General features: G+C 43.3%; 1 protein-coding gene across 1 annotated transcript in view; it reads left to right on the top strand.

Annotated features, from left to right (window-relative positions):
- The window catches only part of LOC107122836 (histone-arginine methyltransferase CARM1-like), a 99,688-nt gene that overhangs the window by 45,731 nt on the left and 31,579 nt on the right, over positions 1-22,378 (top strand). Inside the window, exon 5 of the mRNA XM_015425979.1 lies at positions 11,554-11,664. Coding sequence (XP_015281465.1) covers positions 11,554-11,664 — 111 coding nt within the window. The remainder of the gene's footprint in view (positions 1-11,553; positions 11,665-22,378) is intronic.

Here is a 22,378-nt window from a genome sequence, read left to right as displayed (position 1 = left end):
TTGTTGTTTACCCGGGGCCCACGCCAGAGTGCTGAGACCCCGGGGAAACCAGAGGAGGCCCATCGCTGCCTTCCTGGGGCCAGCGCCAGAGCGCTGCAGCCCCGGGGAGGCTGGAGGAGGCCCGTCGCTGTTTTCCCGGGGCTCGCGCTGGAGTGCTGCGGCCCTGGGGAGGCCAGAAGCCTGTCACTGCCTTCCTGGGGCCCACGCCGGAGCGCTGCGGCCCCAGGGAGCCCCAAGGAGGCCCATTTCTGCTTTGCCAAGGCCCGCGCCAGAGCGCTGCAGCCCCAGGGAGGCCCGTTGCCATCTTCCTTGGTCCCGCGCCAGAGCGTTGCGGCCCCAGGGAGGCTTGAGGAGGCCCGTCGCCATCTTCCTAGGGCCCGCACCAGAGTGCTGCACCTCCAGGGAGACACGTCGCAATCTTCCTGGGTCCTGTGCCAGAGTGCTGCGGCCCCGGGGAGGCCGGAGGAGGCCCATTGCCACCTCCCTGGGCCAGCGCCGGAGTGCTGCGGCCCGAGGGAGACCAGAAGACGTTTCCTGCTGCCTCCCCGGGCCAGCGTCAGAGCGCTGCGGCCTGGAAGAGGTCGGAGGATGCCTGTCGCCGCCTCCGTGGGCCAGCACCGGAACACTGCGGCCTGGGGGAGACCAGAAGAGGCCCCCCCACCTCCTCCCTGGGCCAGCACTGGAGCAGGGTATGTGAGGGATTCGCGGGGGGTGGTGGCAGAGGCTCGAGTGGGGTGGGGTGGGAGAGCCTCCCCCTCCCCCCATCTCTTTGCCCTCTTTCTTTCTCTCCTTTCCTTTCCTTCCCCTTCCTTTTCTTTTCCTCCTTTTCTTTCTCTCTTTCTCTTCCCTTCTCTTCCTTCCTTCCTCTCTTTTCCTTCTTCTTTCCTTCTATCTACTCTCTCTTTCCTTCCCTCTTTCCTCCTTCTGTGGCCTAACTCTAGTGAGAAGTTTAAAGTTTAAACCCCTTCTCTCTTCGCTTCCCCACCCCCCAGGGAAGGGAAGGGGAGGCTTTTGAAGATGCCTTCCCCCCCCCCTTTGCTTCTCCTTCTGACATCTCTTCCGGTGATGTCAGTGGGTGTTGCATATGCTAATGAGCTATTATGCTAATAGCCTAGGAGCTCATTAGCATACCATATGCTAATAAGCTCCTGCAGCTCTTTTTCTACGAAAAGACCCGTGGTTGTAATGTATTTGTCCTGCATGCTATTTGACCTTGCATGTTGTTATATTTTTATGTATTTGCAAGTTGTGGCTTTGCTTTGTTAGCCAGCTTGAGTCCAAAGAGATAAGGAAGGATGAATATTTTAAATAAATACATATTGGGGTTGCCAGCCCTAGCTGATATTCTGGGGGGAGAAATTGGAGACAAGTTATTTGGCATCATACCAAAACGCAGCATCACTTCTTGCTTGAAACAGGAAGTGACATAAATGTGTTGAGGTAATGCTCTAGGATTCACTGTAAACTCAATGGCTAAGCCTTAGAGCTAAAGGTGGGTTCTAGCACATCACACTGTCCCATGGTTTTGTGCCAGAAGTGTCGTACATTGATACAGTGCCCCCATTTTCCCCACCACCACCAGGCTGCCCCCATAGTATACATACACACATCACAGCACCATATGTTTAGAGAAGTAGAAATTTCTGGTACTTTGGAAGCTATGTTCTAAAATTAGTCTTCCAGTGCTACTGTTGAAGTTACCATATTTTTCTCTTTTAAAATATAAAACTGCATCCTCTTCTGCTGAACTTTGAGGGAGACCTATTTGAAGTAAGCTTTCCATTTTATCAGAAACTGATTTTAAAATAATAGAGCACTCACCAAAGAAATATGAAATCTGTTTCTTGAACACAGTGATTTCTTTTCTTCAGTATGATCCTCTGTCTGATAATTTTGAAGCATGGGGGGGGGAGGGTTCCCCTTCTCTTCCCTAAGTAGGGTTGCCAAGTCCTTACCGTCTGTATAGCGGGGGACACACGTGCGCCGCAATTACAGCCCCCGGAAGTGACGCGACCACATTGTGCACGCCGGGGGCGGGGCCACAATCATCCGAGGGAAAACCATAGAGTTTTCCCTCGGATTACCGCGCCCCTGCCCCCAACATGGCCGACGCGACTGCATCACTTCCGGGTGATGTGCTGACGCCAGGCATGTCGCGTGCTTTGGGGGTGGGGTTCCCCCCCGGGGCCCGATCTGCCGGTGGCGGGTAAACAGGCCTCTCGGGCAGGGATTTCCCCGCCCCCCAGAGGGACTTGGCAAGCCTATCCTTAAGAATAACTCCTGGAAATTTTGACAAAAAAGTAAATGTATACAGTTTTTCTTATCATACCATACTTTACTACTTTAAAAATAAAACACTGAAATACTTTTATATCTTCTCAGTTCCTAGTTTACTTTCAATTCCTGAGAAATTATATGCTGCTTATCTCAAGTTAAGACTGCATCATTGGATGAGAAATTTGTCTGCAACTGGTCCAGAACAAATTGGTTTTCAGGAAGGTTCCTCTATGCTCCATCATGCTTATACTCTTTTTGTTGTTGTTGTTTTTTGGCAGATAAGAATATTCATCTTAGTAGAAAGCTATATGCCACTTTTATTGAGTTGCATGCTGCATTTGATTACATTTCTCACTCATATCTGTGGGGCAAATTGGAACAGTTACATATGCCACCAAGACTACTATTTTAAATTAAATCTTTGTATTTTACATCTTTTGTTAAGGTTAAAAGCCCTGTCATTGGAAACGTTTTCAATCTAATTCCATTAATGAAAGGAGTCCAACAGGGCTGTATTTTAGCCCCAGATCTTTTTAGTTTATTTGATTTGATTTTTATCCCGCCATACCCTGCACGCAGGCTCAGGGAGGCTCATAGCATGTAAATATAATAGGGTTGCCAGACCCCTGGTTGAGGCGGGGTTCCCCCCAATTTCGGGGGTTGTAATCCACTGCTGTCCAGCTGGCTGGTGGGGGAAGCCCCACCCCCAAATAGCTCCATCTCATGTTGACATCATCAGCATGATGACGCCACACACAAGTCATGTCATCATGCCAGACACATCATGCAGTGACGCTCTAGCATTTTGGCCAAAATTCTATGGTAACCATAGAGTTTTGACCAAAATGCTAGAGCGTCTCCATGCAATGTGCTCAGTGTGATGATGTCACTTTCACATGATGTCATCATGCCAATGATGTCACGTGTAGCAACATCACCCTGCCCTCCCTACTCCCAGAAGGCTTCCTCCTACCACCTGCCAGCTGGGTAAGTAGACCTGGCAACCCTAAAATATAATGATTTAAAAGTTTAAAATATAATATGATAAAATATTAAAATTCTATTCTGTTTTAATCTGTATCTACATGATTTCCTTCTCAAATTAAATTGCAGTAATTTCCATCTTCCTAAATTGAATGCTCATCGTCTGCCAATTCCCAAATGGATTTGAATTACACAATCAGATGGCAACATCTGTATTCCAATCTACAGTTGTCAGCCCCCTGTACTCACCCCTGACTTTCCCGACACTGCAGAAAGTACAATATTTACTGATCATGCTGGTTTCACAGCACATCTCTGGATGTCTGATTGCTCTCTTGTAAAGTCAAGCCACTCCCTTCAGTCTTTGGAGCCATTTTATTTTTTTGCAGTTAGCGATGTGCTCATAGGTAGATATTTGCCTGCTTTGTTTTCCCATCCACAATATTTTGAGGGGATTGTGAACCTTTCTGCTGTTTTAAGGGATGTTTTTAGGGAGCTGTGCTTCAGATAGGTTTCTGCCCAGGTTATTGGGTCTCTGTTCCAGCCTCTTCAGCTCAGCCAAAACCTCCCCCATTTTTTTTGGTTGGCAGGGCTCAGGTGAGGTGGGGACACAACCTCTGTCCAAAGGGTAGCCCTGTTGCTGGGGTGGGTGGGCTTCATGATGACAGCAGTGGCAGGGCCCCTGGGGACACCTGAAGAAGGAACTAAAACCCCCCCACTCTGTGTGGCAGCAAGGCATCAGACATGTCGGGGGGGCACAGAAACCAAACAAAAAAAGCTGCCTCACTGCCCACCCCATGGTTGCAGCTGGAGAGGGATAAGATGTCTGATCCAAGCGCTCCAGAACTAAAAAATCCAATCAAATTAGAAGCATGGCCACAACAGGATAAGCATGCTGTCTGATCGCAGCCATGGGTAGTAGAGTTTTAGAGAGTTGTTGTCATTTAGGGAAGACAATGCTAGATTAGATGTATCAGTGAGTTGACTCAGTATAAGAAGACTTCATATGGTCCTAGATAAAGTGGTCTTTAGTAGAACATAGAATCCTACCAATCCCCTGTTTTATTGTAAAATTTTACCTGATTGAGGCCATGGTGGCCCAGAGGTTAAGACGTTGAGGTCTGTAGCTTGGCAGTTCAAGACCCTAGTGCCGCGTAATGGAGTGAGCTCCTGTCTTTGGCCCCAGGTCCTGCCAACCTAGCAGTTCAAAAGCAAGAAATTGCAAGTAGATAAATAGGTAGCGCTTCGGTGGGAAGGTAACAGCATTCTGTGTGCCTCAGTGCTTAGTCATGCCGGCCACTTGACCACGGAAACGTCATTGGACAGCGCTGGCTCTTCGGCTTGGAAATGGAGATGAGCACTACCACTAGAGTCAGATTTAACTGGCTTTCGAGCAAGGGAAACCTTTACCTTTACCTGATTAATTCCCACCCTTTTAAATCTTTTTTTAAAAAAGAATCACCATTTGGTGTCAGTTATTCTGTGAAAGCCAGCTCCTTTAGGCAAAGATGATGTAATTTAAACTGACACTTAGAGAGCTTACCATAGGCAAAATAAAAGGGAGCTTAACTCAGTTCTGTATGAGGAACTGGAAATAAGCTTGAAGACAGTTTGGCTCAAAGGGATCATTTCAGAATATGCAAAGTAGCAGGGCAATATTTGTAAGCCTTACAATTCACTGTATCCCATGTAATCAGACTGATTATAGTTGGAACAGAGGCCATGTAACACAGGGCTTCTTTCAGTAGCCTTTAGGACCAGTTTATATAGAAAACACAGTGCAGAGTAGTGAGCAACATCATGGTTTCCTGGGTAACACTAGTTTTCTTATGCTTGTGGAGGAGTCTCTTTATTTCTCAAGGATAGATGCTGCACTGAAAGTTTGGTCTTGAGCAAACTGAACAGCTCTACTTGCGAAAAGCTTAAAGCCACGAGGGAGCTTGCCCTAGCAGTAACGCCTTAGTGATCCTGCCAGCCCCGCCTCCACAGTGGCTTCTAATACTCCTCCCCCTCCTGCACTGGATAGGCAGCTGCCTGTCAGGTGTAGGAGAGGAGGTGGGATGCTTACAGCCGCCAGGGAGGTTTGCTCAGCAAGATTGCCTTAGCCCTGCTGCTGGCCCAGCCTTTAAACATAATCCCCCCCAACACCAGACAGGTGGATGTCTATCAGGTGTAGGAGCAGGACCAGGGTACTTTAATCCATCAGGGACGTCGCCCCAGCAGGATCACATTAGCAATGCTGCTGGCCCAGACTCTCTGATGGCTTCCAACTCACTCCCCCCACCTCCTACACCTAACAGGCAGTTGTCTGTCAGGTGCAGCAGCGGTTGGAGGGTGTTTAAAACCGTGAGGGAGTCTGCCCCAGCACTCTACAGAGAGGTCCTTCAGTAGAGGGGGGAAAAGTACATATGTCTCACTTCATTTTTTACACTACATTCTTCTCCATTAGAATTCCTACAACAAATGTTACATTTCAAACTTTACATCATCAGTATTATAACTGGATTTATGGAAATTAAATACCGTAGCTAAGCATGGGTATCAGGCTAGTTTCAGTTAAATTCGTACATTGCATACTAAGATACCTGAACACTTTATTCTTAACAGTTTTTTTTCATATATTCCATTTTTTTTCCAGGTCAGGATTGGGTGACTATTTAGCTAAAAAAAGTATAGTTTGGGATTTCTAGTACAGTGTACTAACCAGGGAAACCTCTCTTCTCTATTCTACTTTAAAACTGCACATAGCTTTGAACACGAATGGTTAACTGATGGCTAATCTGGTCCCCAGTATCTGTATGAAATTTTATTGAATGAGGTGTAGTAAATATATTCCTCAGTTTCACTTGTAATAAAAGAAGCAGTATGATTTCATACAGATATTCCATACTGCATTGTTCTCATGTGCATTCTGGCAAGGCAAAGGACCATTATCAATCTGCCTCTTGGTTAAAAAGTTTTAGGAAGCACATTCATTCCTCATATTACCAGTGCTCTGCTGCCCACTTTACTATTAAACCTTTATTCTGCTTTTTGGAATAGTGACTTCAGTGGCCTCAGAATATTCAGGCCATCACTGGTTATGAATACAGTGGCTTTTCCTTATAGCATAAGGTGATATGCCAGATTTCCCTCTGCGGAGAAAGATGGCTGTAGTCAGTGGGCAGCTGTTGCAGAATTCATATACAAAGAAAAATCATTGAGACCAATTCAGAAGAATATGTGCTTGTTTTCTGTCACCGTGATTGAACATTTGGAGGGGAGTCAGATACACATTTGAATTCTGCTCGCCATTCTCATTGTGCCTACTCTCAGCCTATAACATTTCCTTGCCTCTTTACACTGGAGAAAGGGGCAGATGGGATTGGTTTAGTCAAGCCAAAAATGAGTGCTGGGCTCCCATGTACTGTATCAACCATTTTTTAATAGATAAAACTTAAGCAGGCTCCAGGAAAACTCTATCTCTAGTGCTAAGGCCCGCTTTACACATTACAAAGTCCCTGTTTGTGTTGAGCAATGACATGAATACTTTGAAACAGATGTTAAGTGGGAGTTCTGTCTTTTACTTGTGACTGGGGCATCTGGTAGGGTTGCTATCTCTGGGTTGGGGAATACCTAGATATTTATTATTATTGTTGTTGTTGTTGTTGTTATTGCTGCTATTATTATTTATTAGGTTTTTACCCCACCTTCCCCGCTTTACAGCAGGCTCAGGGTGGCTTACACTGATTAATACAAACAATTAAAATCACATAAAATCATGTAAAACAGTTCATTCATAAAATCATAATTTATAAAGTGTTGCATACTAAATTAGTTGTTATGGGATGGCATACATTGAGAGTGTACACAAAGTCTCACCATCATTTTGCTCCCAATCTTCCTAACAGTCAAGCGGCGCAGGCTACATGTCAAGGGCCAAGGGCCAGGAGTATAGCTGTTACTATGATGTTAATGTGGTGTCGACTCCTAACTATAGGCCTGGTGGAAGAGCTCCATCTTGCAGGCCCTGCGGAATTGCAAAAGATCCCAAAGGGACCTGATCTTCTCCGGGAGCTCATTCCACCAGGATGGTGCCGCCACTGAAGAAGAAGAGAATAAGAGATTGGATTTATACCCCGCCCTTCACTACCCAAAGGTGTCTCAAAGCAGCTTACAAACTCCTTTCCCTTCCCCTCCCCACAACAGACACCCTGTGAGGTAGGCGGGGCTGAGAGAGCTCTGACAGAAACTGCTCTTTTTCAAGGACAGCTCTTATCAGAACTACGGCTTGCCCAAGGCCATCCAGCCAGGTGCAAGTGGAGGAGTGGGGAATCAAACCTGGTTCTCCCAGATTAGAGCCCGCACACTTAACCACTACACCAAACTGGCTCTCTCCTGAAAAGGCCCTGGCCCTGGTAGTTGCAAGCCTGGCATCTTTTGGGCCCAGGAGGGTCAATCGGTTTTGTGACCCCGACCGTAGTGCTCTCTGGGGTAGATATGGGGAAAGGCCGTCCCTCAGGAGCCTGTGGAGTGGAGCCTGTGGAGGTTGGGGAGGGGGACTTCAATGGGGGTATAATGGCATAGAGTCCACCTTCCAAAGCAGCCATTTTCTCCAGGGGAACAGATCTCTGTTGCCTGGAGATCAGTTGTAATAATGAGAGATATCCAGCTGCCATCTGGAGGTTGACAGCCCTAGTTCCCTCCATATTGCTTACTCATCCTTAACCTACCCTGTAGAACTGTTACTGGTTCCACTGCAAAATGTTCATGGAACCATTTAAGTAATGTGATTCTGTAAATGGAGCCAGTAAAGTACATGCTTGAGTCTGGGAGACACACAAGTCTCTTTGAGCATCTGCTTCAAAGTCCTTGTGTCATTGCTGAACAAATACAAGAACTTTGTAATGTATAAAGAGAAGGATGTCTCTAGTCACGCTGTCTCTAGAATTGCTCCAGGGAAAACTGGCTCTCAAAGGCGCCTGGGATACAGTGAATTGGTGACGAGGCTTTTCGGTCCAGCTCTATACAGTGTTTGGTGCCAAATTCCCATAGCAGTTTTTAAAAATGTTTTGTTTGAAGAAATCTGTCTGTGTGTGGGAAACATACATAAATTGTACGTTGGGTATATTCAGCTGTGGTGGAAGGTGCCATCAAATGGCCCCGCTGGTGGACCTCCTGATGGCCCCTGGGTTTTGGCCACTGTGTGACACAGAGGCCACTGGCCTGATTCAACACTGGCTTCTCTCTTATGTTCTCTCTTCTGATGGGAAACTCCTGTGTAGATGTATGTTGTAAGTGCATATATTGAGATTTTGATAAAGGAAAGGGTGTCACTTAAGGGATTTCATCTGTGTGGTTCCACAGTATGGCTCATCATGCCAATGCTTGTAGAGAGAGAGTAAGGAAAGCTAAAGCACAGTATGATCTTAAGCTAGCAAGAGATGCTAAAAACAACATAAAGGGGTTATTTTCTTCTGTTCAAAGTAAGGAAAAGAGCAAGGACATGGTAGGCTCATTGCGGGGACAGGAAAGTGAAATTGTAACAGGTGATGAAGAGAGGGCAGAACTGCTCAATTCCTACTATTCCTCAGTCTTCTCTTGCAAGGGGAAATGGTGCTCAACATGGCAAAAACAGAACACATGATGAGGGAATGGAGTTGCAGACTGGGATTGACATAGGGGTAGTACATAAATGAAACAAAGTCTTCAGGACCAGATGAGCTGCATCCAAGGGTACTAAAAGAACTCGCGGATGTAATTTCTGAGCCTCTGTCCATTACTTTTGAGAATTCTTGGAGAACAGGTGAGGTGCCAGAAGATTGGAGGCGGGCAAATGTTGTCCCCATCTTCAAGAAGGGGGAAAAGGAGGATCTGGGTAACTACCGACCCATCAGCTTGACATCTATACCTGGGAAAGTTTTAGAACAAATAATCAAACAGACAGTCCTTGAGCATTTAGAAAGGACAGCTGTAATTACTAAGAGCCAGCATGGGTTTCTCAAAAACAAGTCATGTCAGGCCAACCTTATCTCTTTTTTTGAGAAAGTTACTACCTTGCTGGATCAGGGGAATGCTGTAGACATAGTTTATCTTGATTTTAGTAAGGCTTTTAATAAGGTTCCACATACTATACTTGCTGACAAATTGGAAAAATGTGGTTTGGATCCTATGACTGTTAGGTGGATCTGTAACTGGTTGACAGATCACACCCAAAGAGTGCTTGTGAATGGTACCTCATCTTCTTGGAGAGGAGTGACAAGTGGAGTGCCTCAAAGATCTGTCCTGGGACCTATTTTGTTCAACATCTTTATCAGTGATTTGGATGAAGGGATAGAGGGAATGCTTATTAAATTTGCAGATGAGACTAAATTGGGAGGGGCAGCAAATATGGTAGAAGACAGAGTCAAGATACAGGATGATCTTGACAGGCTGGAAAACTGGGCTAAAAGAAATGTAATGAATTTTAATGGGGATAAATGTAAAGTTCTGCATAATTATAGGTTGGAGGAGACTTGTCTTGGCAGTAGTATGTGTGAAAAGGATCTAGGGGTCTTAGTAGACCATACACTGAATATGAGTCAGCAGTGTGATGCGGTAGCTAAAAAGGCAAATGTGATTTTGCCTGTATCAACAGAAGTATAGTAGTGTCCAGATCATGCAATGTGATGGTACCACTTTACTCTGCTCTGGTTAGACCTCACCTAGAGTATCGTGTTCAGTTTTGTGCACCACAATTTACGAAGGATATAGACAAGCTGGAACGTGTCCAGAGGAGAGCAACAAAGATGGTGAGGGGTTTGAAGACCAAGTCCTATGAAGAAAGGTTGAAGGAGCTGGGTATGTTTAGCCTGGAGAGGAGACGACTGAGAGGTGATATGATTACCATCTTCAAGTACTTGAAGGGCTGTCATCTAGAGGATGGTGTGGAGTTGTTTTCTGTTGCCCCAGAAGGTCGGACCAGAACCAGTGGGTTGAAATTAAATCAGAAGAGATTTTGGCTAAACGTTAGGAAGAACTTCCTGACAGTTAGAGCAGTTCCTCAGTGGAACAGGCTTCCTCGGGAAGTGATGGGCTCTCCTTCTTTGGAGGTTTTCAAACTGAGGTTAGATGGCCATCTGACAGCAATGCTGATTCTGTGAACTTAGGCAGTTCATGAGAGGGAGGGCAGGAAGGGTTGCCTCAGTGCTTAGTTCTTGTGGCCCTTTTTAACATGCCCAGGGAAATGCTGATTGCCACTTTGAGGTCAGGAAGCAATCCTGGAGGGTTTTTTTGGTCATCATCTGGGCATGGAACAGCCATCACTGCAGGTGTGGAGGAGGAGGTATTTGTGAATTTCCTGTATTGTGCAGGGGGTTGGACTAGATGACCCTGGAGGTCCCTTCCAATTCTATGCTTCTGTGACCTTAGGAGTGAGAGTGATGAACTCTGTGTAAGACTGGAAACATTAGTTACTAATTTAAAAAAGTAACTAAAAATAGTAACTAGTTTCGGGGCTTGTTACTTTCACTATTATGTGAAATTGTTTCTTCTACAAAGAAAAAAAAAGCTCATCTTCCTGACATTGTAACTTTTATATTGTAGCACTGAAAATGAAAAGAATTTGCTCATCCCTGGCGTATTTGGTTGATTTTTAAGGCATTATTTTTACATAGTTTTGGCTGCATGTATATTCTTAAGTGATGTTTTTCCTGCTGTTTTTGTTTTTATTTTATTATAATTGTGTGTTTAATCTAGTTCTAAGCCATGTTAGGGAACCGATGATGATGCAAGCCAGAGTGTGAACTTTTTTTAATAAACCAGAGGGTGTTTTAATCATCGTAATCATCAAAATATTTGCTCTTCCTACTGCTGGTTCTCAATTATGGCACTGTGTGAGGTGAATCTTAGAGAGCAAAGAAATCACGCAAGTGTCTTGTAAGAGTAAATGATGGCTAATTTGCACATTTCCAGATGAGGCACACCGTGCTACATGATTATTATGATTTCATTACAATGTGTCCTTTGTTTTGCCATCTCCATCAGCTATGAAGAAGCACTTGGAGCAAATCGGATACCATAGCTGTGCCCTTGTTTTTCTCCATCAGCATGAATTCAATGCTGAAATGTTGCTTTGAAAGGGTAATGAAGAAACTTAGGCATAGTTCCAATTAGAAGCTCTTTCTAATGGTGTGCTTCACAAAAGAATCTATAGACATTTGGTAACAGCTGCTGGGTGCTGCTTATACCTTCTGAATGCACCAATAAAATCTTGGAACATAAACAACACTTTACAAAGTGACATACTCCCTCCCCCCCTTCTTTTGTTTCAAGGTGGTCTTAGATGTTGGCTGTGGATCAGGAATCCTTTCATTTTTTGCCGTGCAAGCTGGAGCTAGAAAAGTCTATGCTGTTGAAGCTAGCTCTGTGGCAAAATATGCAGAGGTAAGTGTGTTGGATTTGAGCCAGCTACTGAATTCGTTTGGTATTCTTTGATGGCTGCCACAGAAACAAGATATTCATGACAGAGTCTTCAGAAAGCTAGCAAATTTAGGTTGTTTTCAAGTGTTGCTTCTACACAAGCACTCACATCCCAGGGGCGTGTGAGAAATAAGCACTCAGAAGGTTGTGCCTTGGAGCTAGTAACACCCTGAACCTGTACATAAAATGGAAATTGTGTTTATTTAAGTGGGACTTGCTTCCTCTTAAGGACTGTAATCCAGCAGTTCTTATTTTGGTCATCAGCAGTGTTCATGCACAGCATTGTCCTTGGGAGAGAAATGCTTTTCAGGCACCATGGGAAATGCTCAGCTGTAGAGATTATTTACCTCCCTTAGCAGCTGCACACCCAGCTTTATGAATTCCTGAATGATGCTTTTCAGAACATGAGGCAACCTTGTATAACTCCATTGAGGCTGGAGGTATTTTTAATGCTGTAGCAAGAGCTACAGAATTTTTTAAATAACATTTGATTTCTCATTAGCGTTCAAAGTATTATTTGTTTGTTTGTTTAATTTATATCCCGCCCTCCCTGCCAAGGCAGGCTCAGGGCAGCTAATATAGAGATGTAAAACAATTAAAACAAGAGTTGAACAAAATCAGGACGATACAGTATGAGTATAATTTTAAAATATACAAATATAAAGTGCTAGTTTGTATCAGATGGTGGACATAACAGCATTCTCCGGTAACAGCTGGCTGACATCATAGTCTGGGTTACTTGGCTGTTAGCAATGTTGTTAATGTTGATGTTGGGCCAGGGCTATAGCTGCTTGGATGCGGCTCCCTAATCGAAAGCTTGGTGGAAGAGCTCCGTCTTGCAGGCCCTGTGGAACTGTAAAAGGTCCCACAGGGCCCTGATGTCTTCCAGGAGCTCAGTCCACCAGTGCAAAGCTGCCACTGATAAAGCCCTGGCCCTCATTGCAGCCAGCCTGGCTTCTCTGGGGCCCGGTAGGGCCAGGTGGTTTAGGGACCCTGACCGGAGTGCTCTTTGGGGAACATGTGGGGAAAGGCGGTAGGACCCTGACAATATAGGGCTTTAAAGGTAAGAACCAGCACCTTGAACCGAATTCTGTATGCTGTAGGCAGCCAGTGCAGTGCTTTTAGCGCAGGCCGGATGTGCTCCCACATATGGAGGCCCAACAGCAGCCTGGCCCCTGCATTCTGCACCAGCTGCAGCTTCCGGATTTGGGACAAGGGCAGCCCCATGTAGAGAGCCTTACAGTAATCCAGTCTTGAGGTAACCACAGCATGGATCACTGTTGCCAGGTCATTACGTTCAAGGAAGGGAACCAGCTGCTTGATCAGCTGAATATGATAAAAGGCTGACTTCACAGTGGCTGCTACCTGTGCTTCCATTGTTAAGGAGGCGTCTAGGAGCACTCCCAAGCTTCTAACCTCCAGGGCTAGCACCAATGGCAACCCATCGAAGGTTGGAAGCGGGATCCCTACCCTCAGAGAGCTCCAACTCAGGCACAGGACCTCCATCTTCGTCGGATTCAATTCCAGTCGACTCAGTCTAAGCCAACCAGCCATGGCTTTCAACGCCAGGTCTAATTTATTTGTAATCTATGTGTTTGTGTCTGTGATATTTTGCCACATTGGAGCCTTAACTGTCTGAAGATCAGCTGCAAGAGGACTTAACAAGACAGCTGGATTTCCTAGATCCTAGTTTGAAACTCTAGCACTGCGTCACACTGGCTTTTGTGGGACGGCTGCTGTTGAACAGTAACCATCAGCCATTCCTGAGTGAGTCAGGCAAGTCATGTAGTTCTTACATCACCAGGTGGTTTCTGCCAGCTCTGGCCCTGATGCGTTCGCCCCCCCAGGCCAAAACTGCCCTGGAAAGGGCCCTGCCCCTCACCACCTTACTGACAGAAATTAGTGACCCCCATAGTGGCACAGATTTCGTAAAGCTACAGGAGCTTGCTTCTATTATTTGGGGAGTTTAACACACACACCCATTTTTATTTTTAAATCAGATTATTCTGCAAACCTGAAGCTTTTTTCTGGTTTGTAGAAAAATCTGTCTTGTCTGTTCAGGACTCCAGTCTCTGCATTCAAATATCCACAGATCTGGCTGTGTTAAGAATTAGCAGCACTGATTATATATACTACTAGAACATGAAAGAATATTACCTCAGCAAAACAGTGTCACCAAAAGCCCAGGTAAAGGGACCAACTTCACCTTACATGCAACTGTGACAAAGATGGCACTAGACAAAATGACAGGCCAGAAAGGTTGAAAAGTCCTCTCTCCAATTTTATTTTATATGTGCCCCCTCGTCCAGCTGGTGCAGAGTTTCAGGCTTGGGTGTCATCATGACACCCAGCTGCATCTGTTATTGGATGGCCACCCAGCTTCCACCCCACAGAATCTGGCCGAGGGCCAGGAGGCCATGGAGGAATGGTTAAAAGGGAGCTTTTTTTCTGGTTTGTAGAAAAATCTGTCCTGTCTGTTCAGGACTCCAGTCTCTGCATTCAAATATCCACAGATCTGGCTGTGTTAAGAATTAGCAGCACTGATTATATATACTACTAGAACATGAAAGAATATTACCTCAGCAAAACAGTGTCACCAAAAGCCCAGGTAAAGGGACCAACTTCACCTTACATGCAACTGTGACAAAGATGGTACTAGACAAGGCTTCCGGTCGGGCTAAGATGGAGGACTGACACACTTTCGCGATTGTGCGAAGTGAGCGACGGCCGCTTTTGACAGCTTGGGCAGTTTTCAGCCCAACGCATCGCTCCCCAGTGAGGGGGGGGGACAAGCAGGCAGCAGCGCATAAGAGGGAGTGTGAGGTTGGCGTGATCCGGCTCCCGAAGGAGCCGTTTCATGCTTTGATCTCCTCCCCCGAAGAAGGCAAGTGCCAAGCAACTCTGCAGCGGCCGTTCGAGCCGGATTACCGGTTTAAGCTCTCTACCAGCCGACCTCTTGAAGATGGGCAACAACAGTAAGTGAAAAGAAGCAATGCGAAACCCGATTTGATCGTGCTAGATAACAATAAACGTGCCGCTTACCTGAACTGTGATAAGATAAAAATTGAAACAAGCAGTTGAGCGGGAAATGACCAAACATTCCCAGAAATCCGATTCCGGCAAAGAAAATAGTTGATTGAAGGCTTTAAAACAGTAAAAAAGAACATTGTTTAACATTCCTGCGGTGGGAATTGAGATATGTGCGCAGCCGAAAACCGAAACTGACGAACTGTATCGCGGGAGGAGCAGGCCGGTGTAACGAAAAAAATACTCCGAGGTGCTGGAACAGGAAGAGGAAGCCCTGAAAGAAGGGCTGAAGCCAACAGGAAGCCAACAGGAAGAGACTCGGAGCTACAAGAGAGCAGAACCGGAAGTGAGTGTATACGAACAGACGGGACCTGGAATACGGTAACCTGACCTACTCTATACCCGAATACCATAGAGAAGTTGCGCCCGACATTTTGAGGAGGACCTGACTTTAAATTTGACTTTAAACTTCTTTTAGAGGGTTTTTAAAAGCGAAAATAGAAGGGAATGGCTGATTGAAGGCTACCCTTTAGAAGAGACTGTTTGTTTGTGAATTTGCGCACCGCAGGAAAAGCACCAAAACGGAGACCAGAAGAGGACCGAAAAGAGCTGACTCTGATCCTGACGTTAAGCCAAAAGTGAGACCAAGAACTAATTCAACACCAACTAGGCTGACACCAACCCCCAAGATGTCAAAAGAGAGGGAGAAGGATAAGAAAGAGATGTATGCTGCCATGGAGGCAATGGAGAAAAGGATGCTGGAAGCAATACAAGCTATGGGAGAACAAAGTGAAAAAAGGATGGGGGAACAGATTGAAAAGCAACTGGAGGCACAAATGGCAAAGCAGACTCAGATTCATCTGAAACAACTTGAAGAGGTTCAGGAGAAGAACATAGCGGCAATTAAAGATTTGGTCACTACTGAGATAACTTCAATCAAGCAAGAAATAGAAGGAGTCAAAAAGGAGATTCAGGCTAATGCAACCAAAACTACGGAAGTGGAAGAGAAGATGCAACAAGTGGAAGAAAAACAGGATTCTTTGACTCAGCAATTTAGAAGATCAGAAACAATGATGGAGTTCAGAAGGATGCAAACCCATCTGAGATTCAGGGGCATTAAAGAGAAGGAAAATGAAGATATAAGAGATGAAATGATGAAGGCAATAACATCATATTTGGAAGAAGATGAAGGGACAATGGACTCTGATTTTGATTTGATATACAGAGTGAACTCCAGAATTGCAGAAAAGAAAAATTTACCAAGAGATGTTATTGTACAATTTGTAACAAGAACAACTACAGAAGATATTTTTAAGAAACAATTCACCGTCCCTTTTGAAATGGAAGGAAACAAGATTATGGTGATGAGAGAACTCCCCCGAGCAGTACTGCAAGACAGAAAAAGGTATAAGCCTTTGGTGGATAAACTGAGGACTTTGAATATTAGGTACAGATGGGAAATTCCACAAGGCTTATCCTTTACTTACAAAGGTGGGAGAGTCCAGATCAGGTCGGTGACGGATTTTTATAAATTTAAGGCGGACAATTCTGACGTCTTTGGAGAACTTTAAATTAAGAATCTACAATGGATTACAAATTGTTGTCATGGAACGTGAATGGATTAAATTCACCTAACAAGAGGAAAAGAATCAATTATTGGATACAAAAACAAAATTGTAACTTGATATGCTTGCAAGAAACTCATATTAGAAAACTGGATGCCAAATATTTAAAAAATGTTAAATTGGGATTAGAATTTTATTCCTCGGCCTTAAATAAGAAAAAAGGTGTGGTGATATATGTGAAAAAGGATTTACAACCTAAAGAAATTTTCAAAGATTTGGAAGGAAGATATGTGGGTGTGGAAGTGATGATTCAACAGAAAAAGACACTGGTGGTCAATATATACGCACCCAATGGAGCAAAAGAAAAGTTCTTTAAGGACTTAACTGAACACCTACAAGGACAAACTTATGATCAAGTTATTTTGGCCGGAGACTTTAATGGAACTATAGATCGGCTGGATAGACAATCACAAAAAGGCAACGAAATTAGTGGAAAATTGCCAAAGAACTTTTTTGAACTAGTCAAACAGGAAAAACTAGAAGATGTGTGGAGGAAATGGAACCCAACGCAGAAAGATTTTACTTTTTATTCCAATAGACATTGCTCTTTTTCCAGAATTGATATGATTTGGATGTCAGAAGAATTGTCAATGAAAACACAAAAAATAGAAATCCTGCCTAGATGTAACTCGGATCACAACCCTGTTTTGTGGACCTCTACTGAAAGGAATAAATCCTTTCTTTGGAGAATAAATGAAGATTTGTTGGATAAAAAAGGTGTTATGGAAATGTTAAAAGAAGAAACAAAACAATATTTCCAACAAAATCTGAATAAAGAGACTTCAATACAGGTAGTGTGGGACGCTTACAAAGCTGTGATGAGAGGGATTCTCATCTCACAAAATGTGAAGCAAAAGAAGGAAAAACTTCAAAGGCAAGTGGAAGTATTGGAACAAATAGCCCAAAAAGAAAAAGAACTGAAGAAGAAACCGGGGAAAAAGAAGATTATTAGAGAACTACAGTTGCTGAAAGAACAGCTGAATGATTTTTTGAACCAAGAGCTTTATTGGAATTTAAAGAAGTTACAACAGAAATCTTTTGAAGGGGCGAATAAACCGGGGAAATATCTAGCTTGGCAACTCAAAGCAAGAAAAGAAAGAAGAATGATAACCAAAATTATAGAAGAAGGAAAAGAATTCGTTGACCCTAATGGTATAAAGAGAAGTTTCTTCAAGTATTATGCTAAATTGTTTCAAGCAAATAGAATTGATCTTGAGAAGATTGAAAGATATTTAGAAGAGATTCCACTATCCAAAATAAGCAAAGAGTTTAAAGATTTACTAAATGGGCCAATCCAAACAGAGGAAGTGAGGAAGGCAATTGAAGAAGCGAAGTTGGGGAAGGCGCCAGGGCCGGACGGATTTACCGCGAAGTTTTATAAAAAAATGAAAGAGGAACTTGTCCCGGCCCTGGAAGCTTTATCCAACGACATACGGATGTGCAAGAAAGTGCCAGACTCATGGAAAGAGGCAATCATTTCATTGATACCAAAGGAAGGCCAAGAACTAACGAATGTAAAGAACTACAGGCCAATTTCTCTCCTAAATAATGACTATAAGATCTTTGCAAAAATTATTGCAGAAAGAGTGAAAAACTACTTACAAACAGTGATTTCAGAAGATCAAGCGGGCTTTCTGCCAAAAAGACAAATTCGAGATAATGTAAGAATAGTAATGGACGCAGTGGAATACTATGAAAAGCACCCTGAAAAAGAGGTAACTTTTTTGTTTGTGGATGCGGAAAAAGCATTTGACAATCTTAATTGGAAGTTTATGTTACAGATGATGGAAAAAATTGATACGGGACAACAGTTCAGAAATTGTATTGAAGCTATCTATTCGGAACAAAGAGCTACACTGAATGTAAATAAAGAATTGACCGATAGCTTCAAGGTACAGAAAGGTACTCGGCAGGGTTGTCCCTTGTCACCGCTATTGTTCATTTGGGTGTTGGAGGTACTTTTACAAAAAATACAACAAGATCAAGAGATTAAGGGTTTGACACATAAAGGTTTTAAATATAAATACCGTGCTTTTGCAGATGACGTAATGTTTATTGTGGAAAACCCGACGGAAGAGTTACCGTTACTATTTCAAAAAATAAAAGATTTTGGAGAATTGGCAGGATTTTATGTAAACAAGAATAAAACGAAGCTTATTTGCAAAAATATGACGAAACAAAAACAAGTGGAACTACAAAATTTGGTACAATGTGAAGTGGTAAAGAAGACGAAATACTTAGGCATTGAGTTAACTGCAAAGAATATAGACTTATATAAGAACAATTATGAAAAACTATGGGCTAAGTTAACCCAAGACTTTAAGAAATGGGACAAAATGAACTTGTCACTGATGGGAAGAATTTCAGTTATAAAAATGAATGTCCTACCACGTTTGATGTTCCTGTTCCAAACAATACCAATACTTAGTAAGACAGATTTGCTGCAAAGGTGGCAACAAGAACTATCAAAGTTTGTTTGGGCAGGCAAGAAACCGAGAATTAAGATGAAAATACTTTGTGATGCCAAGGACAGAGGTGGACTACAGCTACCAAATCTCAGATTATATTATGAAGCGGTTTGTATGACCTGGTTGAAGCAATGGGTGAAATTAGAAAATGATAAGCTATTGGGGTTAGAAGGTCATGATTGTAGATTTGGTTGGCATGCATATTTATGGTATGACAAAACAAAAATGGATAGCTTTTTTAAGCATCATGTGGTAAGAAAAGCATTATTTGTGGTATGGATGAGATATAAAAAATATTTTGGTGATGTAAGGCCACTTTGGATTGTACCAGTGGAAGTGTTAACATCTTACTCAAGACGTAGAGACAAAGATTGGTTGCTGTATAAAGACATAATAAAAAAAGAGGGAACAGAATGGGTAATGAAAAAGCAGAATGAAATTGAATATGAATATGAATGGTTGAAATACATGCAGATCTCTGACCTTTTTAGGTCAGACAAAAGAAATTATGGTTTTAGAGAGGAAAAAAATGAAATGGAAAAGGTATGGGAGAGTGGAGGGGGAAAAGATATCTCTAAAATGTATAAAGTGTTGTTAAAATGGTATACAGAAGATGAGACTGTGAAAGAGCAAATGTTAAAATGGGCAATAAATATGAACAAGGAAATTGACATAGAAACCTGGGAATATTTGTGGAAAAATGCTATTAAGATATCACCCTGTACCAATGTTAGAGAGAATTGTTACAAAATGATGTATAGGTGGTATATGACCCCAAAGAAAATTGCAAATATGAACCAGAATATGTCAAATAAATGTTGGAAATGTAAAAAACATGAGGGCTCATTTTACCATATGTGGTGGACTTGTGAAAAAGCTACACTCTTTTGGACAAAAGTCCACAAAGAAATGCAAAAAATACTTAAGTGCTCTTTCAAGAAAGCGCCTTTTTTCTGGTTTGTAGAAAAATCTGTCTTGTCTGTTCAGGACTCCAGTCTCTGCATTCAAATATCCACAGATCTGGCTGTGTTAAGAATTAGCAGCACTGATTATATATACTACTAGAACATGAAAGAATATTACCTCAGCAAAACAGTGTCACCAAAAGCCCAGGTAAAGGGACCAACTTCACCTTACATGCAACTGTGACAAAGATGGCACTAGACAAAATGACAGGCCAGAAAGGTTGAAAAGTCCTCTCTCCAATTTTATTTTATATGTGCCCCCTCGTCCAGCTGGTGCAGAGTTTCAGGCGTGGGTGTCATCATGACACCCAGCTGCATCTGTTATTGGATGGCCACCCAGCTTCCACCCCACAGAATCTGGCCGAGGGCCAGGAGGCCATGGAGGAATGGTTAAAAGGGAGCAGGCTGAGACTGAATCCAATGAAGACAGAATTTCTGTGGTGGTGGTGGGGCTTCGGGATTGCAGTCATGGCTTCCAGCTTTTGATGGAACGCCATTGATCCTGGTGCTGTCCGTCAAGAGTTTGGGCGTGATTTTTGATGCCTACTTAACTATGGAGGCCCAGGTCGTGCATATTGGCAGGCTGGCATTTTTCCCATCTTCATCAAGATCAGCAACTGGTTCCTTTCCTGTCATGCCCTGCGAGACCATCTTCTCTGGTATGTCCCCAGGAGAGCTTTACGCTCTGCAGATAACAACCTGCTGGTGATCCCTGGCCCCAAAGATGTCCAGCTGTGTCCTCGATCAGGGCCAGGGTTTTTCCGGTCCTGGCCCCGACCTGGCGGAACTCTCTGCCTGCGGGATCTGATGCAGTTTTACAGGGCCTGCAAGGCAGAGATGTTCCGCCAGGCTTTTGGTTGAGGACAGCAGCAGTGTTATATCATGGCTGGCACCCTCTTCCTCGCCCCCTCCCCTTAATTCTGATCTTCTGTTCTGAAAGTGGCCAGGCAGTCCAGAACTGGGATGAAATTTTTAAGAATGTCATCTGAGACTTCTTTTAATCTGGTTTTTAAAAGTTGTTATTCTAATTTTGTTAATTTGAATTCTTAATGTTTTGTATATTCATTTTGTGGCTTTGTGCCTCTGTTGTATATCACCCAGAGCCCGGCATAAACCAGGATGGGGCAATTGATAAATCAAATAAATAAATAAATAATAACAACAACTCAAACTTTCAGGAATTGGAAAAGCTGAAAATTATCTCATTACTATCTGCATTTGCTTTTTCTTCCAAGTAAATGCAACTCTGAAGAAATAACTCTTACTTTCAAGATAGTCTTGTTGTCTGAATATTTTTGCTATTTGGATCGATGCAGCTGTACTACAATAGTATCCAAATGTAGTCTGGAATACCATGTGTAGTGTTGTCCTCATGATAGTGTAGCCTGCAAAATGGCAAAGAAGATATATGGTAAACATTGCTCAGTTGAACACAGAGAATTATAAATGGCCAGCTGGTTTGTCTAGCTAGTTCAGTGTGCCAAGTTTTCTTTTGCATGAATCTGTGTTTTTATCTAGCAGTGTAATGAAACACAGGCTTAGAGAAATTCAGATTCATGTACTAACAAAGAAGTTACTGGAGAAGTAGTGTTACCGATTTAAGTCTGTTGAAATATTGGTACACGCAGTAAGAGAGTCAGTTTGGTGTAGTGGTTAAGCGCATGGACTCTAATCTGGGAGAACTGGATTTGATTCCCCACTCTTCCACTTGGAGCTGCTGGATGACCTTGGGCAAGCCATAGTTCTGTCAGAGCTGTTCTCTCCAGTTCTGGAAAGAGCTCTCTCAGCCCCATCTACCTCACAGGGTGTCTGTTGTGGAGAGGGGAAGGGAAAGGAGTTTGTAAGCTGCTCTGAGACTCCGAGTGAAGGGCGGGGTATAAATCCATTCTCCTCCTCCTCCTCTTCATCTTCTTCTTCATATAGTTCATGTTGTTATTATGTGTAGCAAAACCATTACATGAATAAAATTGGTTAACTTACACAGATCTGGAAGTCAAATAGAGCCATGTTGTGATCTTAAATTTAGTTGGAAGCATGCTTTACTGAAATCACTGGGATACTTCAAATAAATACATATTTGGGATTACTGTTTCAGTCATTTGTATATAGACTAGAAAAAAGAAGAATGGCTTTAGACTGAAAGGAGTTTATGGAGAGCACTTGAACAAACAGGATATGGGAGCAACTCTGCATGAAGTGATGGGCTCATTGGAAATAAAAAATTAGCCCTTAGGGAATACAAGCGTGCCTGGCATTATGAGGCTTTTGAGAAGGACTCAAGGAGAAGACCAGTTGTTCTTACAAATGCTGCTGTATTTTTCATGCCATTATTGAGAGAGCTCATATCTAATGAATAAAATGTTCATTATGAAAGGGGTGGGGATAAAGGCGGGGAAACTAAGTTACTGGTTTTTTACTGTTCCCTACTCTGTCAGACGTTTCTGGTACAACACTTTAATTTTAACCCTAAATATTTCTGTCAGTGTCTTCTCTCTCATGTAGAATCCTCTACATCAAAAAACAGCTTGGATCAGTATTTCCATGGATGGAAAGAATTCCACCCGTGGAGTGTGACTTTCTTGACTCCTTCCTC

This window comes from Gekko japonicus, unplaced genomic scaffold, assembly GCF_001447785.1.
Source record: "Gekko japonicus isolate JY-2015 unplaced genomic scaffold, Gekko_japonicus_V1.1 scaffold31, whole genome shotgun sequence".
Lineage (NCBI taxonomy): Eukaryota > Metazoa > Chordata > Lepidosauria > Squamata > Gekkonidae > Gekko > Gekko japonicus.
This window is presented reverse-complemented; position numbering and strand designations above follow the sequence as displayed.